General features: G+C 36.5%; 6 protein-coding genes across 10 annotated transcripts; 4 read left to right on the top strand and 2 right to left on the bottom strand.

Annotated features, from left to right (window-relative positions):
* Positions 1–744: 744 nt before the first annotated feature.
* Positions 745–5,376, top strand: LOC113674970 (uncharacterized). Its single transcript, XM_027191469.2, has 3 exons — positions 745–1,251; positions 2,101–2,330; positions 2,865–5,376. The coding sequence occupies exons 1-3, from the start codon at positions 774–776 to the stop codon at positions 3,348–3,350; spliced, it is 1,194 nt and encodes a 397-aa protein (XP_027047270.2). The 5' UTR covers positions 745–773; the 3' UTR covers positions 3,351–5,376.
* On the top strand, positions 5,370–10,795 carry LOC113674966 (uncharacterized). Its single transcript, XM_027191463.2, has 5 exons — positions 5,370–6,106; positions 6,816–7,184; positions 7,715–8,095; positions 8,705–8,940; positions 9,530–10,795. Exons 1-5 carry the CDS (start codon positions 5,740–5,742, stop codon positions 9,983–9,985), a joined length of 1,809 nt encoding a protein of 602 aa, XP_027047264.2. The 5' UTR covers positions 5,370–5,739; the 3' UTR covers positions 9,986–10,795.
* LOC113674967 (uncharacterized) lies at positions 10,507–16,527 on the bottom strand. 5 transcript variants are annotated; one of them, XR_016180349.1, is made up of 9 exons: positions 16,283–16,523; positions 15,837–15,904; positions 15,229–15,358; positions 14,199–14,411; positions 13,742–13,893; positions 13,495–13,671; positions 13,318–13,393; positions 12,248–12,352; positions 10,507–11,250 (listed from the first exon to the last, which is right to left on the bottom strand). XR_016180349.1 is itself a non-coding variant. In XM_089184576.1 (9 exons), the coding sequence occupies exons 1-8, from the start codon at positions 16,501–16,503 to the stop codon at positions 11,570–11,572; spliced, it is 1,074 nt and encodes a 357-aa protein (XP_089040702.1). In that variant the 5' UTR covers positions 16,504–16,527; the 3' UTR covers positions 10,507–11,250; positions 11,536–11,569. The 5 variants fall into 5 exon arrangements, 4 of the variants coding, with proteins under 4 accessions (XP_089040702.1, XP_027047267.2, XP_027047266.2 ...); XM_089184576.1 differs by lacking the exon at positions 13,318–13,393 and adding an exon at positions 11,536–11,580 and having other exon boundaries at positions 13,742–13,890; positions 16,283–16,527; XM_027191466.2 differs by lacking the exon at positions 13,318–13,393 and adding an exon at positions 11,536–11,580 and having other exon boundaries at positions 16,283–16,506.
* On the top strand, positions 16,515–18,443 carry LOC149038346 (large ribosomal subunit protein bL28m-like). Its single transcript, XM_089184578.1, has 2 exons — positions 16,515–16,754; positions 17,098–18,443. Exons 1-2 carry the CDS (start codon positions 16,594–16,596, stop codon positions 17,456–17,458), a joined length of 522 nt encoding a protein of 173 aa, XP_089040704.1. The 5' UTR covers positions 16,515–16,593; the 3' UTR covers positions 17,459–18,443.
* On the bottom strand, positions 17,924–25,449 carry LOC149038345 (cyclic GMP-AMP synthase-like receptor 1). The gene is made up of 5 exons (XM_089184577.1): positions 25,316–25,449; positions 22,154–22,279; positions 20,900–21,050; positions 19,844–19,992; positions 17,924–19,414 (listed from the first exon to the last, which is right to left on the bottom strand). The coding sequence occupies exons 2-5, from the start codon at positions 22,227–22,229 to the stop codon at positions 19,200–19,202; spliced, it is 591 nt and encodes a 196-aa protein (XP_089040703.1). The 5' UTR covers positions 22,230–22,279; positions 25,316–25,449; the 3' UTR covers positions 17,924–19,199.
* LOC149038344 (uncharacterized) lies at positions 25,401–26,456 on the top strand. Its single transcript, XM_089184579.1, has one exon. The coding sequence runs from the start codon at positions 25,401–25,403 to the stop codon at positions 25,788–25,790; it is 390 nt and encodes a 129-aa protein (XP_089040705.1). The 3' UTR covers positions 25,791–26,456.
* Positions 26,457–27,240: the final 784 nt, after the last annotated feature.

The raw sequence follows: 27,240 nt of genomic DNA, 5'->3' as shown, positions 1-27,240 counted from the left end.
ATGTCTTTATAACCAGGTCTCTTGACTTTAGTTATTTTTGGTTTTAATAAAAGGTTTCTTGCTTAGATAAAACTTGGTGTCTTCCTGGGAATTATTGCAAAGCGTGTCAAACAGCTAAAAAGATGAATAAAATAAACATGAATTTTAATATTTAAAAATCTCTCCTAGAGTGGCAACTTTTCAAGTCAGTTAGTTGATAAAAGTCTGTATTGAGGTGTCACGGTGAGGAATGAAGCTGTAATTTGTTACAGAACTGGAAGTTTTCGCAATCTCTTCAGCAGGTATTCTCTTTCTTCACCCCCTGGGAATGAAGTTGACCCATTCGTTTTTATTAAAAAATTTGTCGAAACTGTTTATCATTGTGGTGATTGACATTCTCTCTCACGGAAAGAGAAATCTAAATAAACATTTAAAATCAAAGCTAGGTGTGACGGCCAGCCAATTTTGAAACTGATAAACGTATGAGCCGATGAACGTGCAAACGACTAAAATCATTTAAACTATGGTCGCATGGGATTTTCACAGTGCAAAATCGTGAACAGACCGCAAAGACTAGGGAATAAAAATGGTTAAGTCAGCTTATGAGCCAGAGGCTCCATCCTGTCGTAGAGTGTCCCAGTTTAGTGACATTAAGTGACTTATAGCAATGAAAAAGAAAAGAAAAGATGTGAAGATAAATCGTTAAAGGAAAAGCACGAAACGGAAAACTCACAGATAACGTGATGGGGCCTTCACGCGAGCAATTTGTCACGTAAACTCGTGTTTCGCAATGCATGGTGGGATATTCAATTCTTGCTATGCTGGCTTTTGCTTCCTTGTTTGACGACATTGGAAAGGTCTCGCAGGAAAAATTTAGACTCTGGTTATTCACGAAGATGGTCGATGATCATTGGGCTGCTCGTCATGACAGAAACAAAGTTGACCTCGCCTTCATTGTCGACTGTACAGGTTCCATGGGTCTTCATATCAAGCAAGCGCAAAAACACGTTCGAAGTATCGCCGAAACTGTTTCGCGAACTGCATTCAACGTGAAGCTTGGGCTGGTAGAGTACAGAGATCACCCTCCCCAGGATAACTCATTTATAACGAAAGTTCACGATTTTACACATTCCGTAGAGGAAATGAAAAAATGGGTGGATGGTATGAGCGCAAGAGGCGGTGGAGATGGTCCTGAGTCAGTGGCTTGTGCTTTGGACGCAGCTTCCAAACTCAACTACAGAAAAGATGCTACCAAGATTTGTGTTCTCATTGGTAAGTTGAAGCTTTACGAATAGTGTGGACAGGTAAGAACAGGTACATTAAATATCATGTGAACTTTTTCAGATCTCTGCACCCTGAAACAGTTTTGATAAAAATGTTACAAACGATTGTGTAGGAACGAGCGCGATGGGAAAAAATCCGAATAGATATCACTGGTGTTGGAGAACTTAAATTACTGGTGTTCACTTTTTCACGTGGCATTTTTAATTTTGTCGTATTTCTCTTCAAAATCTGTTGTGAAAACCGTATTTATCTGGATCCTCGTGGAGAGGTCATAGTTTTACGAAGGAAAATAGTTTGAATGGTAAACATCACCCTGGATATTTGTATTCTTGTAAATAAAATTCAGATCATTACTCACATATTATTGTAGATACAGTCGTTTGTTCACTTTCTTTATTAATTAGTTTACAGGATTATACTTATTTTTAATACCAATTTTGAGCAGTGATGTACTTCGTTATGGAATTATTTGATCCTATCAACATACTATGTACATATACATCCTAAAACCACTTCATTTGAAATTATAACACTGCTGTATTAAGCTCTGATTCTCAGTGTAATTCCCAGTCTCCATTTTAAGCTTCCCAGCAGTACCTTATTGTTTTGGTGATTGTAATATCATTTTAATGTCACAGACATGTATCTTCAGATTTACATTTACTGATGCTTACATTTAAAATTTACCATTTTGATAATGAAAACTACAACTCTGACTGGGAAGTACTCGATGAGAGCAATTTCACAAGATAGGGCACTGTAGGTTATTATCTGATAATAATGTCATAATTGAGGTGATGAATGGTAAATTTACTGGAGTCTTCTTTATTCTTTCAGCTGATGCCCCTCCTCATGGACTTGGACTAGAGCATGATGGTTTCCCTGATGGCTGTCCAACTGGCAATGACCCTCTACAGGCTTGTAGAGCTATGGTGGAGAAGGGAATTGTACTGTACTGTGTAGGATGTGAACCAAACATCCTACGCTACAAAGATTTCTTTATGGGTTTGGCATACATAACTGGTGGCCAGTATGTTCCTCTCTCCAAAGCTCAGGGTTTATCAAAGGTTGGAATTTAAGTTAAAGGAGCCACAGTGTGTTTAATTCATGTCGTTAAAGGTAGATTGCTATTTAAGAAAATTTGTGCTAAATTTATGCTGAAATTTACCTAATAAAATTTTCACATCCACCATTTTTAAGACATGTTGTTTTTTGTTAGCCATCTCATTACATCTATTAAATATATTGCTGCGTAAAATTCATGACAAAAGTAGGTGACACACCATATTGAACTCACTACATACAATTTTTTTTAAAAAAGGCATTTTTTAAACAAACAAAGCAAGTCTTACTAATGTGACTGCAGTGTGCTGGAGAGTAGACTTGGCATATATAGTTCACCACAGAGTTCTTCATAGTAGAGAGTCAGAGTATCAGAATATGGAATGTAAAGGTTTAAGGTTGGATTGTTTGTGGGGGACTTAAATGTTTTCTTTGTGTCATGTTCTTGACAACAGGAGTAACATCTTTCTTTAATTGATGCTCCAACTGAAAAGCTATAATCATCTGTCTTATTTTATCATTAACTTCCTGTTTTGTAGGTAATAATAAATGCCTCACTTGAGGAGGTTGCCCATGAGAACATTATGGGATATGTTGAAGACTTCTTAAACATGGCCCTTGAAGAAATGAAAGGAAAGAAACAGAAGGTAACTGTAGATGACTTGGCTGAAAAACTTCAAGAGCATTTAAACCTGAGAAATGTCAAATCCCGCCAACTTCAGTGCAACTCTGCAGAACTCCAGCCCCCCACACTAACAGCAAAGAGAATTTCTGGGTTAAAAAAATTGTCACAAGTTCAGCAGTTCCTAGAGAAAGACACTCCAATGGACTACAGATTATTTTACATGAACAATGTCACAGTGGAGGTCACCATAACCGAGCCAGCAGAAGTTACTAAACTCTTGTCTGAAAGGTTACTTACGAAGGCACTTGGCAGGCAGAAAATACCTGTGGAACATGATGAAGAAACTGGTGAGATAACCATCTATGAGCCATTTATGTCTGGAGCAAGTCCTGCAGTGTAACCTAATGACATTTTTATGAAAAGGGTTTCAAGAATTTTTTACACAGATTCATGACATGTGCAGAAGTATTCAAGTGGACTCCTACCACACAGTTTATTTTAGCCAAGAACCAACTTTCTCAAAAGCTTTTTCCTTTTCCTGAACAGCAGTAGGTTAGCCCCTTATCCAGCACGTAACTTCAAATATCGCCAAATATCAGTTTATGGGAACCATGAGGGAACCCATGTATGGTTACTATTTTGTTGTGAATTGTAACATAGGAAATATCCTTGAGTAAGGAGTAAAGAAACTTGAAAATGAATTATATTAATAGTGGTAGAGTGTTGTTAGTCTCCAATGAGACAACTTTATTTTGCTTGTCATGAGGTTGTTAAAAGGCCTCAAATTCTTTAAGTTCAATTATTTTACCATCAAGTTTTTTTAAGGATGGGAAGATTAGCAGCTTTTCTCTGCAGTTCAATAACAAAGTTGACACAGGGGATTCCCTGTGGGGTGCCTCAAGGTTCTATTCTTGGTCCCTTATTTTTTATCCTGTATGTTAATGATTTGAACAATGCTTCCCTGCTTGATGCAATCTTGTTTGCTGATGATACAAACTTATTTATCTCCCATAATGACCCTGTTTACCTAATTAACACATTAAATAGAGAATTAAACAAATTGTCAACCTGGTTTGCAGCAAACCGGCTCTCCTTGAATTTAGCCAAGACTAATTTTATGGTATTCAAGCCTTGGCAAAAGAAGCAATCCTTTGAATTTCAAGTTTTCATAAATGAGCAGCCTATTCTTCGTGTTTCTGAGACCATGTTTTTGGGTGTTTTATTAGATGACAATTTGACCTGGAAATCGCATATATCCTTAACAGCAAATAAATTATCCAAATCTATAGGTATTATTCATAAATCTAGGTTTTTTCTCTCTACTCACTCCCTTCGTACTTTATACAATTCTATGATCCTTCCATATTTGTATTATTGCAATTTAGCTTGGGCTGGTACCTATAAGTCAAACCTTCAAAGAATTGTAACCTTACAGAAACGTGCGTTAAGAATAGTAAGCAATTCTACATACATTGCCCATACTGGCCCTATTTTAAAGGAACTTAAACTCTTAAAATTTCATGATATCCATTCGTTTCAATTAGGTACTTTTATGTTTTCATTCGAGAACTCTACACTCCCTTCCAAATTCAATAACTTTTTTTTACTGAATAGTCAAATCCACAATTATAATACTAGGAATGCTCAGTCCTTCCGTTTGCCACTGTGCAGAACGAACACCAGGAAGTTTTCAATTTACTTTCAAGGTCCAAACTTTTATAATTCGTTAAATTCTGACATAACTAGTTCTCCCTCCTCCGCTTCTTTTAAAAGAAAGCTTAAGGAATTTCTTCTCTCTAAGTACTAGCTTCTGTAAGGCAGTAATTCTTAACTAACTTACTTAATATGTGTGTGCGTGTGTGTGTGTGTGTACGTGTGCGCGGTTAAAGTTAATTACCATAAGTCCATATTGTAATTCTAATATAAGATTAGTTATTTTAAGTGAGAAAACCTGACTTGTTATAAGCCTCGTGGTTTCTTTCAGGTTTTCTCGCCATTTATTTTCTGGCATCAATTTTCTTCATTTTTTTTTTCCATGTGTAAATGTCGTATATGGCAAATAAATATTGTATTGTATTGTAAGTGATGCAGTTACATTATGTATTCAGCAGTTCATTTAAGAGGTTACAAACATAAATGTTATAATTACCTTCTTCGGAAGAACAACTGTTAACCTAGGTCTTTTTTGTCTCACCACATTTAATGATCTCCTTTTTAAAAATCCATTTAGTTTTCTTTTCTCTTTGATTATTGTTACAAAGTAAATACTCCTGTAAACATGGCATTTATGAACTTAATAATGTTATGCTATTTTTGACTGAACTTATACTTAAATTATGATCCTGTAGAAAAACTGTACCTCTATTCAGTCCTCTATTAACTTTGATTATCATTTCGAACTGAATATAATTATTTTTTTGCATCTATCGAGTAGGATGTTACTCTGCGTTGAAGTACATTTACCTTTTCATTCCAGCCCTTCTCCCCTATCTCGGGAGAAACTAGATCTCAGTTCACCTCTTCTATTTGCAGTCCTCGTGAGGCTCCGTGCGGTTTCCCAAATGTCGTGAGGTTGTGCTATTGTGTTGAAAATCTTTTATGATACTAATGGCACTAAAGTTTCTTCTTTAAAGAATACAAAATTGGTAACACTTGGGAATAGTTTCTCTTGAGCTGAAATAATCTTACATTGGAAAGCACACTTCAACTCTCGAACACTGGGATAAGATTGAGGATGGAGGTTGGAAACTAGAGCATTACTTCCGTCTCTCGTAATCGTCGCTCGATCCATGGCTACCCATGGAACTGCGTCAAGAGTAGTTGTCTCGGGAAAGCGTCTTTTGAACCCTTTCCGTACTTTTCTACATCGTGTATCCTCTGAAATCTTAGAAGAAGACTTGAAGTCTTTGAAATTTATTTTGGCAGATGAAATTCCTGAGGGAATTTTGGAAAATTGTCAGAAGTCTACGGATTTGTTTTCCTACATGATAAAGAAGTGTCTTATAGGAGAGAACGATCTGGATTTCCTTGCAGAACTTTTCCATTGCATTAACCGATCTGATCTTGCAGAGCGTGTTAAAGTTTTTATAAGTAAGTCTCCCTCATCACTAGGAATGGGCAGCGCACCCATAGCACAGGTGACTCGTGAATTGCCAGGTAAATTTCATATTCCTATCTCCAACCCTAAGCTATCAATCTTAATTATTAATTTTCATTGTGTGACCAGCTGTTTAAATTAAAATTGAAGTAATCGGTCGTGAGGAATGACGGCAAACAAAGAGCAACAAGTTGTCGTAGTGAGCGAATTCGAAGTCGGGAGGGTCGATGGGGTGAATGCAGATGCTAGTATAAGGATTATTGTCAGTGAGGGATTGTGCCATGCCAGTGAAGGGAAACCTGACTCAACCAGAAACCTTTAAAAAATTTGCTCATGTATCTTTCAGAAATTTTGTCCATCTAGTGCAGATTGTGGTGAATGGATAAATTTACACAAACCGTGACTTTCGGTCTGTTGAAAAAAAAACTCATGGACTCACTCTGTGATGTGTGAGCAGCTTAATTTCAAGGCCTCTTTATTTGAGCTCTGTTAAGAACACCTGACCTGGATTCTTAGATCCTTTTTCAACACTGTTTTTTCTTTGGAAAGATTGTGACAAGTTGATATAGATAGGCCAGGCTGGCCTGATTTCTAAGTCTTGGTTTTTTTTTTGTGATTGATTTATGTTCCTTATATACAATCAATACAGTTGATCGAATGGTACCCAAAACTGTTTATCAGCCCAAAAAAAATAGACATATCTACAATAAAGGGGAACACCATGTGTATGATTAGGACATAGTAACATTTTCTTTTCTTTCTTTTCAGCCATGGGAAAGGCTATGGTTCGCTTCATGTTATCTGGTAATAATATTGACCAAAGAGCCACCCTCCAACAATTGAAAATTGGAATTTGTGCAGCTCTTCGAATAAAAAATTCTGATATCAACTTTGTTAAAACAGAGGAAGCTAATAACTCAGCCTGCTTCACCTTTCAAATCCCAAAGAATGATGGGCTGTTAAATTCACTCCGTAATGATGCCCTTCAAAAAGAGGACTGGCTTTGTCAATGTGGAATCCAGGCAGTAAGGGTTGGTGGAGATGCAAGTTACATTTGTCTTGTTCAGCCACTCACCCATCCACCTAAATATACCCAAGCCAGACTTTCACAACTACTTCAGGCAGAAAGTGGTGCAGGTATTTACATGTGTAGTATGGCATCTTGTAAGCTATCACTGAGGAGTTATCTGACCCCTCTAAGAAATATTTTTCTTGGTGAGGTTATGAATTGACCTGACTGATCTTCCTGTTGGTATAGGGGTGCCACCCATAGCTCAGAACTGTGACCTTAAATAGGCCAAAAAGAAAAAAGAATACCTAGCCTGTGAATAACAGGAACTGATCAGCAACAAATATCTAGCTTTGATCTCAACTGCAACTGAAAAGGCTGACTGAGGCTTCTATTTTATGTATATGTGATGTAACAGGAGTCAATTACTTGTTCCCTGCTGCCTATGGCCCTTCTTTGAAATAGAATTTACCAAAGAAAAAGATCAAAACCTGGGGCAGGAGTATCTGAACAGAGATGGATACAAAGTGATAACTGAATGGTATTATGAAAAAGCCTTTACCTAAGGGGGTATAAATGCAGAGGGGGGAGGGGGTGGAGTATTTGGAACTCCTTGATACTTGAATTTGATTTTTAAACTTATTTTTCCCTATATTAGATTTGAAGTGGAAAGACTTTGTTAACAAAGACAACCTGGATTTGATTGTTGTTGTTGAGCGTACTAAGAATCGTAAGTTTCATACAAGACTTAAAACTCAACTGGCTCACTTGGTTGAAATGATTTGTGTAAGAGATTACAACTTCCGACTTGCCCTAGTTTGTTATCAGGATCACACTTTTCCTGTTTCCAATGCTATCACTTGGTGGTTTACTAAAGAAAAAGATGTCATGAAGTCCCACATACATTACCTTAATGAATCTAGAATACCATGTTCAGAAAATGGGTTGGCTGATGGTCTTGCACTGGTACAAGATTTAGCAACTAAAGAAGATTCAAAATCATGCCGGAAAGATGCCAATAGAGTTTGCATACTACTGCGTAAGTACTGTATGATGGTTAGATGTAGTGAACTGAACAGTTAATATGCTGGACTCTAAGTTGAGAAGTAGAGTTTGGAGACCTGGCTTTGAGTCATTGTGTTGTGTTCTTGTGCAAGACACTTTACTCTCCCAGTCCCTCTCTCCACCCAAGAGTATAAATAGGTACTGTACCTGTGAATTGTCAGGGAAATCCAATGAAAAGCTGGATAACCTGTGGTAGACTAGCATCCTATCCAACTTGAGTAAAACATAATGAAAAAGCTGACAAAACCACCAGCTAGGGCCACTTGGTTTGAGTGCTGACTATAATGGAATTTACATGATGGAACCTGATATGAGTTTTCCCAAACTTTACTATCACAGTTATTCTTTCCACCCAGGAGTATACACTATAGGTGACTATCAATGAACCATTCCCAAGTGATTGCCGGGTGTGGATCCTACGGTGGCTTAACACCCTGTCTTGAAAGGGAGGGTGTAGCAATATTCTTAAACATGTCATGCCTTAGGAAACAGAGATTATGACTGGCTCCTACTTTTAGTAGAGTTTATATCATTTGTAAGGGTTTAATACTTATGAATTAACCAATCTATTGGTTTTTTTTAGCTTCAGTGAACGAGAGAACCTCCCTAGAAACATACAAGTGTTCACATGGCCACGATGTGATGAAAATTTGCAGACAGTTGGCAGAAAATTCCGTCACCCTTTACACAGTTGGAATCATGCAACCCACAACTGCATCCCCTTTTGGAAGAAACCCATTGCCAGAATTTTTTTCAGGAATATCACTCAAAACTGGAGGTCGTTACATCCAAACACAAAACATCAAGCAGCTACCAGTGGTAATTTTCAACATTTGATAAGGAAACTTTTCTTAGTAATTTTATTGTGCACGTTCTGCATCCTATTCATTAGTCCCTCTTTCCACATACCAGCTCTTCTGAATTTTACTTAGACAAATTACACGCAACATTGGTCTCTATTGACTCAAAATTTGCCATCTTTGGGACCTACTTTTATAACTTGATGATGGAGTGTGACCTAAATTTTCAATTTTATGCTTGCATGAGAGAATAAATCAAACTCACAGTCCTGATTTTTTGTAGTCAGTCAATTGCCTACCATACCAATCCTGAAATGTCTTTCAGATAGAAAGGCGTCACATAGCCTCACAAAGAGTGTAGGTGAAAACTGGGTTTGGTGACTGCTGTGTGATATCATTTGGGAATTTGTGTAAAAACAAATTCTTATTTTGCAAGTTTCTTTTAAAATCTATTCCATGTTTGGAGCCACCTAATTTTTTTCAAACTATTTAGAGATTTATTTTTCTGGAAAGACATTTATGGCACTGGTGCTGATTAAGAGTTATATCCTAAATCCTAATTCTGTCATCCTTGTTGTTAAGAATCTACAATATTTCTCCACTCACAGATTATAATGTGTGCTATTAAAGAGGATCTCTCCTTGGAGCGTCTCATTGGCACTGCACATGATATAGTCCTACCACATGTGATTGAGAAATATGGAGATGTTAATGTAGAAGAGCTTACCAAGATGCTTAGAGAAGAACTTAATCGAAGATCCTGCCTCGCAAAAGGCATTGTACTGCAAAACAGTGTGAGTGTTCTGCGTGAATCTGAGTTAGCACGGAAGTTGTCTTATGATGAGGACTTGGAGAGTGCTTGTTGCACTTTTAGAGAAGGTGTTAAAAGATTGCAGCAAGCAGAAATGCCTACAAATGGATTACCACAAGATGTGGACATGGAGAAAGTGACTAGTGACCTGGCGAGAATTACAATATCAAAAGATCAGGAAATCACTGATGATTTGTCAGAGCGACTTGTTCGCAAAGTTGGGCATCGGGCTTTTTACTGCACTTCATCCTAGGACTGATTGAAATAAGTATTTACTTTTGTCAATAAACAAAATGCTGGAATCTAATTGGTTCTTAACTGCCTTCACATGTTCCTTAGTTTGCAATGTTTGCGCAGCACCAAACAGTCCAGTTTGATCTACCTTATTTCAACCACCTTGTATTTGGTAAGATCAAATCAGTTATCTTAAAGAGGAATTGAAAATAAAGTACTAAAAGGCACCAGCCAATATCATTCAACCACTCCACTGATACTTACCAATCAAAAGCAAGGAGACTTAAAAGTAAGTAACGTTGTTAATTTCAGCCTGGAAACATGAAATTGATGAGAATGATTGGTTGAGCTTTTTGCTAATGCATGAAATGAGATGCCAGTCTTGTCATTTGACACTTCATGCCTGAGTTTCTTGCATTTTGTTACTGACAAAAATTAATTAGTAATATGACTGAGAAGTGAATACTTCAGGTGTAAAAAGATAGGCCGTTGGATATTCCAACATCTAGCTTTTTTTAACAAGTCAAAAAGTTATCACAGTTTTCACTTATCATACATGTTAATACTTTTAATGTTAACTAAGAGTTAGTGACATTTAACTGATCTCTGGAGAACTTTCTCAAAGCTAAGAACTGCACAGGTATTAAACACTGCTGTACGAATAAAAAATTCAATTTATGAGTTACAAACACATTAAAACTTTCTTGAAAACTAGCATATATATGTGACTCTGCTGCATTTCTACAACTCCTTTTTAGAACTAAAATTTGACATTAAAAGCCTTTCATCTTGTCAAAAAGTTTTATTAAAATAAACCTTGTAGTTAAAAGGGTTATTCCTTGCAATTTAACTTTCTCTGTATCAATTTGCCTAGAGCCACTCAAAGTACCTTGCATTTTACATCTACATCCTCTTTACATTGGTATTCCAAATCCTCTTGAGATACATAAGGAACCTGCCAACATAATGTTGTGGAAAATTCCAAGAGGGTCAATTTGCAGTTTGGCAATCATTGTTCCCTTTTGCTTCAAGGTGTTAGCATTCTTCTGAAGTGACAAGTGCACATAGCACATAGGCCATGTTAGGCTCACTGTTGAACAGACACATTTGAATGAAGTGGTTTAACTCGCACATTTCTTGAAAGTCCAAGACGTATTGGAGGGCCAGTGTTGTTGATTTTAACTCCACCAAGATTTACAGTTTGCATTCCTGGATTGTTTTTGTTGAGTGAGGTGGAGTGCACCTTCACTTGCTGTAAAGGTTGATGTCTTGTGATGGACACAACTATGACAAAATACAACAAAGCCTTCATGTTATTTTGACTTCTCTTAGTATTATAGGGAACTTCTTTCCTTCATTTCTATACTGCTTTATTATCATTTAAAGTTTATAATTAACTTAAGTTATACCCAAGGATGATCATGTTTAGGCTAATATCACTTTGTATACATACATACATACATATATACATATATATATATATATATATATATATATATATATATATATATATATATATATATATATCTTTAAAATAACATGATTGCAATTATAGGCAATTTGTATTACCTTTTCAAGGAATAATGAAAAAATCCTTTTATCTTCAGAAGAAACCTGTGAAAACACAGGAGACAAAAAGAGAGAGAAAGTGGCTTTATTGTTCATTTGGCTTTATTTTTAAGAACTAAGTGGCCAGCCAGCCTTTTAACAATCTTTGCACAGCTTATTCAGTTTTAGAGTTTATTCAGGTTTAACATTTGTGTTTGATGCCATCAGCCATCATATTACTTAGCCTGGGAAAAAGCAAAGGATCATTAACAGAAACCTTCAGTGTGATTTACTACTTGTATTGTTAATTTCATGGTTAAACCCTGACCCTAAAATTCACACAATATAACATCTCCCTTAAGTCTTTTTACAATGACTTGAGTAGCACCAGGTTTCCTGTGGTTTGTCCCGGGCCTCTATCAAAAAGTATAGTTATTTAAGTGAAACATGAGACTTATATCTCAAACAGCATTCAGGGTATGTATATAAGTATTAGTTTGATTATTAATTCTTTAACAATTCTCAACAATTTTAATCCCAGGATCTCCTCCCTCCTTACCCCCACTCATTTACTTGGGCACTTGGGCATTTTTATCTTTCTCCAACTTTTCTTGATCAAAAATTATTTAAGCATAATTTAATAACTATTTTCTGTTAGGTACAAGCCCCAAAGTACCATGTGAGGCTGGCTCTCAAAAAGGTAGACTAAGACAATAGTAATGGCTTGACATACTTGATGGTGAGTTTGATGCAGAACTTGACACTGAGTGGCTGCTGTTTGCAGATGAAACCTTTCCTTTACCACTGCCTTTGCCCTTTAACATCTTGATTGGTGTAACTGAGATGTGTGAACACAAATTTGGATCAAACATGTGGTTAAAGAACATGATTGTTTTGCAGTAAAAAAGATACAAAATGAGTTCTGTAACCCCAAACTTCAATCAACAATTCCATAAAGTGAGCCTGTGAAGATGCTGTAGCCATGGTAACTTTTCATTTAAAAGAAATTACCACTACCTGTTGAGTTTTGATTACATATTTCTATGATACTAAAACCACCTTCGAAGAGGGAAATTGAAAAGTGTGGATTCATTGCACCATTGAAGAATTATAATGTTAAAATAAAAGATACTTAGCCACCATAAATGTTAAAATGCCACTCTCCATCTACAAGTGTATATATATATATATATATATATATATATATATATATATATATATATATATACACTGCACTGATGAGGCCCAGAAGGCCGAAACAGTACTGTCTGCAGTTAGTTATATATATATATATATATATATGGAAGTGAACTACCAATTAACAATCCTCTAAAATATATTAAAGTTCACACAGCAACCAGGTGGACAATCAGACATGGTTTGATGCTACTCTGGTTTACAGACTTAATGAATGTAACTGAAGAACTTACAACTCATAGACCCAACATTTTGACACTACTGTCTAGTGCCTTCATCAGGGGTGATCTAAATGCTGCAACAATAGGTCCTTTTATATGATCACTAATTAGCAACCTTTCAATGACCTCTTGACACTCCTTTAAATCGTGACAATGGTGGTTTGCTTTCTGATGCCTATTTTTCACCTCCTCAGAAAAAAAGGCCGCTAATTGGTGATCATATAAAAGGACCTCTTGTTGCAGTGTTTAGATCACCCCTGATGAAGGCACTTAACAGGAGTGTCAAAATGTTGGGTCTATGAATTGTAACTTCGTCAGTTACATGCATTAAATCTGTAAACCAGAGTAGCATCAAACCACGTCTAACAATCCTCTGTTAAGTTACCTCAAACTAACATCCTGGTGGCCATACTACCAGTTACAACATGAAGCACCAGTCACCCAAAACAACAGACTTTACCCTGCAATACAGTTAATATCTGGGGGGTTACACACTCCAAGTATCCAGTACTGACAATAAAGACCCAAATGGTTAAATTAAAGTTGTTATCATTTCACCAACCTGTCACACTTGTTCTTGGTTTAATACTTGGTTTGGCTGGTGAACTCACAGCTGACTTTCCTCGCCCTTTGCCCTTATTTGTTTTCTTTAGTTCTGTTTCCTCATCAAAATCACTGTCATCTCCCTCACTTGCGCTTTCCTCATTGCTCAACTCTTCACTAAGTTCAAAATCACTATCTTAAAACAAAAGAGTACACAAAATTCATGGAGTATCTGTTGGGGAACATATCAACTTCAAGAATCTTACCAAGACCATCATCTTCCTCTTGTTCTTGTTTTAAAACCTCTTTCTTGACATCTGATGTTGTTCTGCTTTGTTTCTTTTTTATGTCATCATTTCTTCTTTCCTCCACTTCAATGTTTGGAACTTTTTTGTCTGTATTAGTGTGCGAGCCACTGCTGCAATCCACATATTTATTACATTTAAATGTCAGCTAACATAAAATTCACTTTAAAATGTAATACGAACACCAAGCCATTATGACAGCAATGAAAGTTTTCAAGATCAACAACACTGAAAGGAATGACATCAGAGTCAATCAAACTATGACTGCAAAGAAGAGAAAAATGCAATAGCCACTGAGTATATATTAATGGCTGAACCCAAACAATATAGTTCTATTTTGGTTGTTCATGCACTTGAACTGTTATTTAATATGGAGCTTCTAATGATATATCAGCAAATAAAATATAAATTATCTTACACATTGTTCTCTTTGTTGTTGTCTTCTATCTCCAAAGGAGGAAGTAACCTGGGCTTTTTTGATTTGGATGATGCAACTTCTACTTCATCATCTGAAAATTCTTCCTGGTTATCATGTATAGTACTACTACCAGATGATAGCTGAGAGTCTTCTATGGAAGCTTTCAGTGCAGCCTCTAATTCTTTCTGGTACAGCTTTTCATCTCTTGACAATCTGAGTAAAATGCAGACAAAAAAAACTCCCAATGACAATTATTGCTCTTAAATAGCAGAATGCTTATAACCAGAAACAAGTTTAAATCAATTAAAAGCTTCAACAACCCCACAATAACCCCCAGGTCCACCCCACACACAGGTTCAAATTCTCCACCCATGAGGACACAGACAACAGCATCCCCTCAGGGAGGGATGCAGAAGCTTCAAATTGATCAGAGTGTAATGACTTATGAATTGTAAACCCACACATAGAGGTAAAACACCCACTAAGGTCAACAGACAATGAAGCAAGTTAGCCATGAGTCCCTTTGATATCTATGATCTTAATTCTGTATCAAGTTACAATTGATAACCCTGCTAAACAGTTATTATTTTGAAACCCAATCAAAAGGCCAATCAGACATCCCTTAAAATGAGCCAGTCATCAGTAAGCAAGTTACAGTTGAGAAACTCATGTTAACCATGAAGTCTGCTTTGATTCAGGTTTGTCACATGTGAATCTACCTTGACTCAGAAGGAGAGAGATACACAAAAGGAAAAAACATCTTGTATCAAATATTACTTTCCCTTATAATTATCCCTTAAAAATTAACAACAACCATGTCAAAAAACAAAAAACAAAACACAACACACTTTGCTATTGAAAGGCCATGTTCCCACCTAAAATACAAGAATCATGGAAGCCAATTTATCAATGAAGATTCCCCAGTAAGTACATATATGATCCTAGTAAACAATACTGGTAATCAAAGTTGTAATTGCTTCCTCAAAACCCCCTTACTTTCAATGTGCTTTCCAATCACATGTGCACAAACCTTTCTTTCCTTTTTAAACTTCCTGATTCTTTACTCTTTGTCTCTTCTTGTTTTGATTTAATATTTGACTTGGCTTTTGATTTCGTTTTCTTTGGTGGTGGTGGCGGCCCTGCTTCATCTTGGAAATCATCTTTGAAAACCAGAAAACAAAACATGAACATGAAAAGCTATTTTTTGTCACCCCAAATCCCAACAATTCCCTGTCAAATTAATGTAGTGGTCTATTTTATGTAAAATGGGCTCATGTTTGTTGTGGCATTATATAAAAAAGTTGAAAGTAAAATCACTTAGATTAAATTGCTTGACCCAGCATGGATAAAAATTTATTTCTGGAAATCCTTCTAATTAGAAATGGACATAACAAAGCTTCCTTCTAATGACGTTTAAAATGTTGAGACTAGAAATGTTGAACTGCCATCACAAATCTTTTGATCACATGTAATGCAAATAAAACTGACTGTCACCTATCATAAAAGCGACTCCAAGCTGTGGTCTGAGGTACGAGTTCAAGTCAAAGATAATCACGGTCGCGGGAAATAGTTAACGAATCATTAGGGATACGAGAGCCAAAACAATTAGTCAAAGTAATGTATCCAAAATGTGTTTACCATCACTATTGTTGCTGCTGTTGTCTTCTTCTTGACAAAACTTTGCATAATCTACTTTTTTACGCACTCTACGGAGAGACATTCGAGGAAGAAGAACAAAATAAGATGTACACCGCGAAAGACAATCGGTAACTGGACTTAGATTAGACGTTGAAGCACGTATGAGCGAAAGCTGACAGATGTCTGTTGTTGGAAATGCAAATTAAAGCTACACTTTCACTTAAAGTAAAACATTGTCAGGTACTAATATATTCAACGTTTTTTCATGAACTAGCGATATGTCACACCCACACTATAATTGTACCCTGATTGAATGTTGGCGACTTTGTTTTCGTTTCACTAATGGAAATATTCAACCAAAATGAAAACAACAAAGGGCATTCTGTTTTCGCATGTGGATACCACAGTTTCCTTTCCCTTGAAAGTGTGTGGAATTCGGTTGTTACCTGTCAGATCGCCTCCCCAGTGACATACCAGTACTTGTACACACTTCAAAATGAGTAAAATAATGTAGACTTATTGTTAATTCCCAAATTCTCTTTATTTTTAATTGATTTGTCAGTCGTGCTGATGGAGGTTGGCGCCAAAACACCATCGACGAGCTTACTACGGCATACAATCTCAGCGGACTTATGTATGAGCTGACGATATGTTGTGTACCAGTCATGTATAGTAGTCAAACGCCTTCACACCTGCGCAGTAAACCCCTTATTGTTTGGCTGATCACTCGTCCGAGATTGGCAAATTCTTCTTCATCATGGTACGCCTTGGTCTTCGCTTCTTACTCTTTGGTAGGACGGTCGCACAGAAAGCAAAAGGACGCGCTCTATTGAAAGAGTCTCGCGAAGCACCACATAAAGGTCTTTACCACGGAGAAACTTATGTGTTTGGCTACAGAACAACATGGTCTGGAAAAAAGTAAGCTCAATAACTCAAAACTAAAATTCAAGGCATAATCCTGGTATGATTGAGTACTTTTATGAGAATGAGTCAAGCAACGGTTCTAAAAACAGTAACCTTGAATAAAATATGAATGTTAAACTTAGTTACTCACCTCAAGAAAAATTTAGCATACTATAGAATAAAAATAATTGAATATTGTTCCAGTTGACCTATTTATTTAACAACGTAATTTATTTTATGTACTTGATGTGTTAGAATTGTAGATAAATATCAAGTGAAGTGGTGGCTTGTGAGAACATTTGTATAATTTGTAAAACTTTTTACTAAAATATGTTTTACCCATTATCACTTTACCAAGAACTCCACGAGTGTGGAAGCCAAATGTCTTTGAAAAGACATTCTACAGTCAAGTGTTAGAACAAGACTTGTCACTGAAGGTCAGTGTGCCTGCTCTGAGATGTATTGACAAAGCTGGTGGACTTGACAATTACATCATTAACACACCTGAAAGAACTCTGCATTCTAAATTAGCTATTGATCTCAAGAAACTTATGGTGTGGGTTGTCAAATGTAAAGAAGAAGGTGTGGAAATGGAGCAGATCAGGAGTGAGGTTTTTCCCAAACCAAGAATAAGTCGTCATATTCACATTCCAAAAGAATATACCAACAGATTTTACTTTGATTGGAAAGGACCTCGCAAACAGATGGTGTTTTGTTAGGGAAAGTATGTGTATTGACCCTAAGTGTGTATAATCGTCATGTTCATATTCCAAAAGAATATACCAACAGATTTTACTTTGATTGGAAAGGACCTTGCAAACAGATGGTGTTTTGTCAGGGAAAGTATATGTACTGAATCTAAGTATGTAAAATATTGGTGGTTGTTTTAAACTTGGAATGGATTTAGAGAGTAGAAGACTGAACCTGAAAAGGTACTTCCTTTCCTTCATGGGTCTAGTAACAAAGTGAATCAGGTGTTAAGTTACTTAACAAGTTGTTGGACTAACCCGCAGCACATTTCATGTATTGATGCCTGATTACCTCTTGTTACAGTATTGGGTGCATTTTGACACCTGGAAACTCTCATAAATGCTACTGAATGTTTCTTATGATGGGGTGGAAATCACACAAAAGTGTGAGGAAAGAGATCTGATCAGTAATTACAGTAAACATGACATTCCAACTTTGAAGAAATCAGGTTTATGAAGTTTTATACGTTAAATGGTGAAAATTTGAGGTGTTACAAACAGTTCCATAACAGTCTTAAAAGTTCAATGGAGTTTGCCATTTCCTACTGCTTTTAAATTTCATTTGGAATGGGGTTAATTTTAATGTTCTTCAGGGATTTGAGGAGATAGATATGTTTTCCCATTCATGTTCCCTTGGCAAATCTAATGTTCCAAACCCTAACTCTAACCCTTTCCTCTTTGAGGGAATACACATGCATGTCCAATCTAATCCCTTTTCAAATACTGTTTGTTCAAAAATAGTTCAAGTTATTCACAAACCTTTGAAATATATTTGACTGTATTATTTTTGGCTATACCATGTTAATCCATATATTTAAACATATTTGCCTGAGTAATTGATTATTTAGATATCCATGGCTCCTTCTTAAAATCTTTTGAAAGCAACTGAATGAACACAGGATTCAAAAGTCATCATCAAAAAGCCAAAATAAAATGAATGAGTTTACCTTTGAGATTTCACTTTCCCCTGACTTCTTTGAAAGACATAAATATTCCATGTCTCAAAGCAAAATTGCCTTAATTATCCCAGAGTCTATTAAGAAATTTTTTCCCAGACCTTATCCTGACCTGTGGTACCAAGATCAATCAAGAAATACTAGCTCTTGCCTGTGATTAGTGCAAGCAGCATCATTTGTTTTCAATACTTGTTGAATACATTAAATATTATGCAACTTTAATTAATTCAAATCTTTGTTGATAGAATATGTAGCAGTGTTAAAAAACTTGCTGCAAGATGTGTCTAGGACTATCTATCCTTAAAGAAGTTATTGTTTTTTTGTTTTAAACCAACAATAATCAGTGGTGCAGTTGTACATAAGGTGATTGCACATAATGATTCTAAATTGACCCATTATGAAAATGTTTTAGACAAGCGGTCAATGAGTGTAGCTTGTTTAGTTTCATTTCATGCCATTTGGTATTTCCCAAGGAGTTTGGTTAGCACTTGCACTGGTTTGCTTATAATTTCCCTCACTCTATTAGCCAATTCCTGGCATTCTTGGTGGTTGAATGATTCAAACAAATTTAAACCTTCAATAAAATAATGGGCACAACTCTTTGAGCGTAGACACTTTTCCAACCTCTTAAGGAGGCCCATGAATCGAACATCCAAGGTATCTCTCCACTCTGAGGGATTAGGGTGGGACTCGCACTCATAGAGTAAGAGTGTTTTTAGATGATATGACTTCAATGGCTTCAGGTTAAGTTCTTCTCAAAGAGCCTTCACTATTCGGAGAACTTTCTTTCGGCAAGAGTTGGCTTCACCTTGCCCACCTTGAAGGAATAGCCTCTTTTCAGCCGCTGAGAAGGAATAACGCCACAGGAATCCTTTCTCTTTGTAAGCAATGTTGTGACCCTTTGGTTGCTTACCTACCAGATGACATCCCTCTCTGCAAATTTCTCTCAAAAGATTGTTATTGGGCCAACCTTTCATAAGTAAAAAAAAAGCCAATGTTAAAAACTTTACTGAAAAATAACATACAGCTAGAATAATACAACCTTTCACAAAATATTTTGTGTTAAATATTGTGAACCAATAACTAAGAAGCACTGCCCTGTATATTTTAATAAAATAATCTCTGTAGATGTTAGTGTTTCTTTCACATTTAAGTGATTTCAGTACATGTTTAAATCACTGTCTTTCCATGCCAATGAAAATTCATTAAGTGCTTCAACAAAACTTTTCAGATTATATTTTGTTAGTTTATTTCTATGATAGAAATAATTTTTTTCAACCATTTTGAATGTTAGACAGCAATAAGTGCAAGTAGTTGACAAATAATTGGTATAGAAAAGTTTGCTGATTCCTGAACTTTATGGCCATTAGGTAAGTTAAGGTGTCAATAGTGATATTACCAGCTCTGGGCCTTGTTTTCCATTCTTCAGCTTCTTCTGGCCAGGTTTTCTCCTTGATGGCAAGTGTCAAATCAATAGAATATTCTATTCTATTTGTGCTAGTTATTTTCAAGGTCACTGCTGGGCCTTCAGACTTAACAGCAACATTCCTAAATTTCAGAATTATTAGAGTATCAGGTCACTTTTTCGGCTAGCCATTATTTCCCACTATGATCCTTTAAAACATTTTGTTATGATAGAATGTATAACAAGGTGGCTGCCTCTGCACAAAGTAGGCAAGATAAAGACAAATCCTTGTTCTGATTAACCTAAATCCCTAACCCAGTAATAATTCTCTATCCAAAAATTCATGGGACTGTTGTCATTGTTGCTTTTATGTTTCTAAGTCCTTTTCTTTCCAGCTGAGTACTCTTTGACACATTTCCTCTCATTTTAGAGGGCTACATCAGTGTTTTGATCAAGGATGGAGCCAAAGGAAAGAAAAACCACCTTAGTAATTTTAGGGTATGGATGCCATTTTGGAATAAGTTGATCACTCCATGCACTTAGGGAGAAATTTACACCTAGGTTCCCCCCTTTCCCCTCCTCCCCAGATACATGAACAGAACACAATCACAAGACTTTGCACACAGAACCAAACCTAGTAAGGGAGCCAGGGGAAAATGAGTTAAATTCACATTTAATACATGAATTGATGAGAATGGAGGGAGTAAGTGAATTTTATTTCCATACCAAAACCTCATGGTATGACAGTCATACCATGTGGTAAAAACTGTGTCAGCCCATCCTTACTAAAAAAGCCTTGTACAACATTATTTTTCTATCCAGCACTTACAATTGCTGAATAGTTCTTTGAGATTTTAATCATATGCCTGCACTTTTCCTTTCTTCTTGCATTTTGCCACTCCCAGGGCCATACTTAAGACTGTCTTGCTGTTTCCAGTCCCACTCACACTATTGCATATGGCCCTTGCACTAGGTTACTCTTATTATGTTTTTCCTTTATAGGGAACATGCTTGCTTGTCCAAATAATATACTCATTAACCCTTTTTTACCTTAAATGCTTTTTTTCCTCAATGGCTTTATCCACAAGCCTTTTAAAAACTGCTTTAACCTGTGAGGCGTTCAGCATTCCTCTATGGTTCACACAGCTGTCTCTCTTCCAAAGCCATTCTTCACCCTCGTCAATCATTACAGTGGTAAATCCTGCATTAGAAGGAAACAAAAGTTTCTGCCCGTGACTCAGCCTGAATGGCAAGGGTATTTCTGGTTATTGCTTTTCCTTCACCTGACCTATTTCCAGTGGTCACTTCTTGCTTGCCAATATATTTCTTTCCAAGCAGTGAGAAGCAACAACCCAAAATTAGTCTTTCTAACAAGTAACTTGACTAAAATACCCCCTGACTTGTTGGTATTGCAAGGTGAGGAAAACTTGATCATACTCTTGTATTTTATAACACTTGATCAATGTTGTGGTCTATTGAACAATAGGACTTACAACAGAAGAAATACTAGAAAGGAATAAAACAAGTTGACCCTTATTAATCTGGTGGAGTTTAGGTGACATTTTTAAAAATAGGACTTTTAGATAAGAACCTTATGGCTGAGAGGACATAGTGGTTGTAGACTTAATTTTTATTTTGATATGTATTACCTTGATGGTACAGAAATGGTTTTCTCGACTTGAAATGTATATCTTTAGCTGATCATCAGACATAAAAAATACCTTGTCTTGGGAAAATCCAAAGGTTTCATTAAAGGCAAGGCGTCGGCCAAATTGACAAACTGTTAGCCTTGATGTAACCCTTGAAATCCACCTCCTTTCAAGAATTTTTAGTAAGTGATAATGTCGATGTCCTAACACAGAGTCATCATGGTTCTTCCCCCCATTTTAAATCACGTACTCTACATTGTACGTTTTTCCGTACAAAACGCACTTATGGCGGAATTGATCAAGCTCTGCAATTTTGAATAGCTAAGATGCGGTTTCAGCCTCCAACTATTCAGTTAGGTAAACTAAAAGTTCGGCTTCTGAATCATTTAGAGCGGCTAATTGAACTTGGAACGGCAAGAGTGTTCTTACCGTTGTGCTTGGTCGGGGAATTTGGACACATTTCAAACGGTTTTGAAGCGGCTCTAGCATGAATCAGACACCGAACCCTACATTTCCCAAACAAATCCTGAATCATAACATTTACGAAGATTTCCTTGAACTGTATTACTGGCACACTTCTTGGAGTTTGAATCGGTCCAAATTCAAATAAGGTCTTCTTCATGAAAAGTCAGTGTCTAAACAGGCCTAATCTTACCGATTGGTGGCTCGCTGAAGCCATCGTCTTCTTCAAATGGTGCGTCATCCAGTTCTAAATTATCCATGATTAACATCAGGTCGAATTCATCGGGCTCTTTTACTTTGGCCCTTTCGTAATAGCTTCCTGTAGGTAAGATTTGAAGAGCACTGAATCGGTCATCTTTCGTTTTCACATATTCTAAGATTTCTTTCACGATAGGCTCCCAACAGTTTAGGGCTTCTATTTTCCTTTGTTGACGAAGCTGAACAATATTAGCAGTAAAACGATTTAAGATAGTGTTTAAATTCTGTTCACTCATTTTTCCAATAAGGATCACCGTTGCAACGCTTTCTCTTATGTATATTTTCTGAAATTTCTTGCAAATGAAAAAGTGCTTATGGAAGCAATTTTTGATATCACAAACAAGCATCCGGTGGTTTTCTGGGAAATTTCCCTGCAGGTGTTTTCTAAATATCACTTCCGGTTGCAACTACTTATGTTCACGTACTTAAGAGGCTCAGTATACAAAGCTAAAATCTGTTCTCTCAACTATTATATCGCTGTATTCATGCATTTGCATAGTTACACGCACGAAAATCTCTTTACAATTTCACAGTTCTGTGAAATAACCCATTTCTGGGAACGTTCAATTGTTAGCCTTACTACTTTCGGCCCAAATAAAATATTCAGTTCTTTATCTATTATTATTATTATTATTATTATTATTATTATTGTTATATTATCATCATCATCATTATCATCATCATTGTTATTAAAATATGAAACGGAAAGTTACATTATACAGACTTAGGGCTAGGAACGTCGCCCTTAGAAACTCTCAAAGGCGGCCAATTCATACCATCAACACGAATAAAACTGAATTATCTCGCCCTCACCATTGCTTCACCACAATTTCTTTAGAAGCGTACCCACTGAAAAAACTACAGAAAAATATCTTCACGCTCAAGTTAATCTACAGGCGGGTCTATTTTAGATGAAAATTACCGCTAAAGAAATAATTTTTTTGATAAGGTTTTTTTGGTGGAATTTTGTCTAGACTAAACACGTGACGCGCGTTCCATTCCTTGTGGGTTCCAGATTTTGACGAACGCGTTTTTGACGGGTTCCATTCGCAAATCAAACGCACTAGAGAAACACGTCGAAATTTTTACAATGTCGGAAAATCCTCGCAGTTCAATTTGCACAACAACTCACTTTGATTCTTAAATGTGTTTGACTTGGTTTCTCTACATGCTGAAACACTGACTGCGTTGTTAGTTGAGTCAGTTTGTCTTTTTTTGTCTTTTGTAGGGAGTTTTCGTCTTTTTTCCCATTAGTCGTTGCTGGAAGACTGGTTCGTTTTTCTTTTCCGCTGAATTGGGTGAGCCAATTTCCGTGGGTCGCAATTTTAGATGAAATGGTATCTTTTTGTATAGAGGGAGGCCTAGAATGCCCATCTCCGGCTAACTGGCCAGGCTCTAGAATAAGTAACCACGCGTACGTTTAGAATATAATGATGCACCTCAAGTTAAGGGCGGGTCGCTGGCGTGCGATGTCTTCTATTTCTGTCGCTGTTTGATCCTTCCTGCTCCCACACAGAGAGAAACTAAAGAGAAAAAATAACCCAACGGCCTCACGGTGTTCATGGCGTAATTACCGAAGTTGACTGGCACCTATCTGAACCAGTCAAACATGTAACTAAAGGAGAGGAAATTTAAGAAACACAATAGCAAAGAATCCACAATAAATTCATTCCCGAACCATCAATCCTAGAGATCAACGTGTAAAAACGCATTACAAAGGGTAACATTGAGAAAGTTGTAGGACCGCGTTGTGCCATTCTGTTGTTTTGCCGCTGTCCATTTTGGTCGTGGTTTCGTGATAGTTATCACAGTTGAGAAGCTGGCTGCAATAGGCTACCACAAACAAGCTGGAGAAAAGGTTAGCAGCAAGGAGCTGGCTTAATGTTACTTTTATGATGTGCCATTCATTCTTATCTATGGTTAGCTTTATATTTGTGCAAAAAGAGACGCTGTAAGAAGAATTCTTGATTAAATGCCGGTACTACTGTATAATAAAAAGACTTAATTTGTAATACATGACGTACTGACTAAGTTAACTGCATTTAAAGGCTAAGAATAGTGTGCCGATACGTGACAGTTTAACGAATACAACGTCACACTTTGACACTCGCTTAAGTGAACATGATCGTCGCAACTAAACAAATTGAGTTTGACCTACGTATTTCGATGCAAGAAAAATTGAAAAAAAGCTTCTCACTCAAAATAAGAACCTAGATTTTATGAAAGGTAGTGACTCTGTACATTCTTTATAAATTGCAATGCAATTTGGTGCTTTGGGTGGATATCAGAATCAACAGGCTACTTGTTTATGTCATGTGTTCTGGTGGTTTCCGCTTTCAACGATTCTTTATCTCATCCGCAGGCGAATCTCTCCAGTGCCTTTGATCCATGCGTGGAATCGCGTTTTGAGTGAATATGGCAAACAAATACAGAAACTAAACAGGTGTTAGTAGCTAATGGGATATGTGATGCTTTTTAGGCGATATGTGATGCTTTTTAGGCGATATGAAATTTGAGAAAGACTTCCCGAAGAACTTTCAATTGCCAATCGTGAGTTTTTCTGGGAGACAAAAAACCATCACGTATTCATAAAACTTGATAGAGAATCATTTATTACTTCCGACAGCCAAGTGTCAGTCACTTAGTAGGGTAACCAATCGCGTAAAAGACACCTGTTCGTCAGCTCTTGGGGTTGTTGCATATTCAATATGACCATACAACATTTTGAGAAATAATCTAGCAAAAAACGAATTAAAAACATAGTAACCGAGAAGAAAAGAAGATGAAGAAAATATATTCAACAACGAAAAAAGATTCTGGTTTTGAGACGTAATGAAGCAAAATGAACAAGAGAAAATTCTAGTCTTTTTCGCCACTGAGGTTTTCTGACGCAAATACTCCCAGCTATGACGCGAGTAGAACAAATGAATTAATTTAAACTTTCCAAATAGAAATTGGCTTTCGTCAATGAACCTAAAAATATCCCCGCTTCCCTTTGGGAACTTGGCAATTAAATATCTAACTATTAAACGCGACATTGCGTGGGAAAATCCAAGTGGTTAAATTATGGATGTACTGCTGACTACAGTGCCACTACTTGATGTCGATGCTAGTTGTGTGAATATAAGATCACATCCAACAGCCTCAGTCAGTAAGATATCTTGTGTTGACAAACAAACACGATGGATAGTTTCAACCACGATAGGTGTACCGGCAGTTTGTTGCCCGACAAGAGAGTTCAATGGGCGGTCAACTTAGAAGAAGTTCGCTATTTTGTGCCTCCAAATCGCCTGCGAAAGAGTTTTAAGAAGAAAATGACTAAGATTAGAAGAAAGGCAAGCGAAATTACAGACAAACCGCTGCGTATCATAACAAGTATGGGAGAACTGAGTGCGAACGCGGTTCAAAATGGACTTGAATTCATTCTCAGACATGGACAAAGTGGTTCATTTGACGCAGAACGTGTCACTTACGAAGATCTGATCAAAGAGTGGGACAAACTGTTCGAAACATCAGGAGTTAGTAACGACGACGAATCTACAGATGATGAGGACGACGAAAAAATTAAGTAGGACACAGACTTATGAACAGACCATCTAGACTCTGGTTTATTCAGTTTTTTGAAACTTTTCTCCCCTGTCAAACCTTTCTACGGTGAAGGAGGCTCCCAAGACGCATTCGATAGCGGAACAAGTGAGTTAACGATCAGTCAAAAAGAAGCTTGATGAACAGAGTGTCTGGGAAAGAATACAATAAAATCAACGAGTAAATCGTAAATCTCATACGAAAAATTACGTGAGGTCAACAAGGGATCATGCAAATTTTCGCAGCAAGGAGCTTTTCTAATATATAACAAAAAGATTTTTTCGGTGAACATTTTTATAACAGAAAATTACCATGTCAGCCATTAACCTACTCGAAAAACGCAAGCATTTGTATTTAAATACCCGTCCAGTAACAAAAACAATATTTTAATATATTCAGGAAAAATGTTTCATACGGTAAACGAGTTCGTATTTTTTTACAACGTTATTTTTGATCAATGTGAATGATTATGTTAATTCCTAATAGGGGAAGCAAGTAATACAGCAAGCGTAATAATCGAAAATGAGATCGCTTATGTGTTCTTTCAGTGTTAAATAAATAGTATGTTTCAAGCATAATGTGTTATATTAATTTAACTTACAACAAGATCGATTTCACTCTCAGATCAGAAAATATAAAACTCTCTCCTAAAATATCATGTCGCGTTGTTATGTTATTTTCCCTGAGGACACTGGATTTAGGGGTGCCACCAGAATTAAATTTAGCTTAGCATCCGGGAAGTAACCACAAGAAGATTTTCATCGAGCAGCTGAAAGGAACCGCAGTCCATAAGAGACATCTAATGTCCTCTCCCTTATCGACTGTCCTACAGTTACACGATATATTACTGACCTGTATGTCTTGCATGGATAAGACTGCTTTTGGACGGTTCAACGTTTTGTATCTCAAACGGAATAATTACATTGGAAAAAATAGCAGAAAAAAAATAGTTTTAACCCTCATTGAGTATGTATAAAGGGTAATTCGTCAAATAATTGAAAAAGGTTTTAACTCTCTCATTCGTCGCCTATTTAGCTGATAGATCCACTAAATAATTTAATTTTAATACTCGTCTTGTGTTGAAAAAAATTGAAAAAACGCTCAACGGACTCTTTTGAATCAGTTGAAAGTCAAAGTTTTTAAAAAGTACTCGCCGAAGAGGAGTAATTGGAGGCGACTGATAAACTGTCATCTTTTTCAAGAAAAATGAAATTCTAACTAAAATGCACATTACGAACATTGGAGGAAACCAAGAACATAGGCTGAGTGTTTTTCTTACCATTTTAACAAAGAAATAGTACCTTCGATAAAAAAAGGGTTCTCTCTCCTTAAAGACTCATCCATCGATCTATCGTCGAGAATCATATAAATTCGTTTTCGTTTTTTGGTAACAGTGTCAAGAACAGTAACATTTTATTGCAGCATAAAGATCTTAAA

This window comes from Pocillopora damicornis, chromosome 10 (assembly GCF_964200805.1).
Source record: "Pocillopora damicornis chromosome 10, jaPocDami1.2, whole genome shotgun sequence".
Taxonomy (NCBI): domain Eukaryota; kingdom Metazoa; phylum Cnidaria; class Anthozoa; order Scleractinia; family Pocilloporidae; genus Pocillopora; species Pocillopora damicornis.
Note: the sequence above shows the minus strand (reverse complement) of the source record. Positions and strands in the feature narration are given on the sequence as shown.

Bases quoted from the DNA above. Each gene is read 5' to 3' on its own strand.
- LOC113674966 (XM_027191463.2), top strand. From the start codon at position 5,740: ATGGCTACCCATGGAACTGCGTCAAGAGTAGTTGTCTCGGGAAAGCGT. The intron at 6,107-6,815 runs GTAAATTTCATA...CTTTCTTTTCAG, and splicing joins GGTGACTCGTGAATTGCCAG to CCATGGGAAAGGCTATGGTT. The intron at 7,185-7,714 runs GTATTTACATGT...TCCCTATATTAG, and splicing joins TCAGGCAGAAAGTGGTGCAG to ATTTGAAGTGGAAAGACTTT.
- LOC149038345 (XM_089184577.1), bottom strand. From the start codon at position 22,229: ATGTTAATCATGGATAATTTAGAACTGGATGACGCACCATTTGAAGAA. The intron at 21,051-22,153 runs GTAAGATTAGGC...CTTCTAATGCAG, and splicing joins CTTCAGCGAGCCACCAATCG to GATTTACCACTGTAATGATT. The intron at 19,993-20,899 runs GTAAAAAAGGGT...TCTGAAATTTAG, and splicing joins GAGGAAAAAAAGCATTTAAG to GAATGTTGCTGTTAAGTCTG.
- LOC113674967 (XM_027191465.2), bottom strand. From the start codon at position 16,503: ATGACTGGTACACAACATATCGTCAGCTCATACATAAGTCCGCTGAGA. The intron at 13,891-14,198 runs GTAAGATAATTT...GGATTGCAGCAG, and splicing joins AACAACAAAGAGAACAATGT to TGGCTCGCACACTAATACAG. The intron at 12,353-13,494 runs GTTGGTGAAATG...CACACATCTCAG, and splicing joins ACCAAGAACAAGTGTGACAG to TTACACCAATCAAGATGTTA.
- LOC149038346 (XM_089184578.1), top strand. From the start codon at position 16,594: ATGGTACGCCTTGGTCTTCGCTTCTTACTCTTTGGTAGGACGGTCGCA. The intron at 16,755-17,097 runs GTAAGCTCAATA...CACTTTACCAAG, and splicing joins ACAACATGGTCTGGAAAAAA to AACTCCACGAGTGTGGAAGC.
- LOC113674970 (XM_027191469.2), top strand. From the start codon at position 774: ATGGTGGGATATTCAATTCTTGCTATGCTGGCTTTTGCTTCCTTGTTT. The intron at 1,252-2,100 runs GTAAGTTGAAGC...TTATTCTTTCAG, and splicing joins CAAGATTTGTGTTCTCATTG to CTGATGCCCCTCCTCATGGA. The intron at 2,331-2,864 runs GTTGGAATTTAA...CCTGTTTTGTAG, and splicing joins AAGCTCAGGGTTTATCAAAG to GTAATAATAAATGCCTCACT.
- LOC149038344 (XM_089184579.1), top strand. From the start codon at position 25,401: ATGGATAGTTTCAACCACGATAGGTGTACCGGCAGTTTGTTGCCCGAC.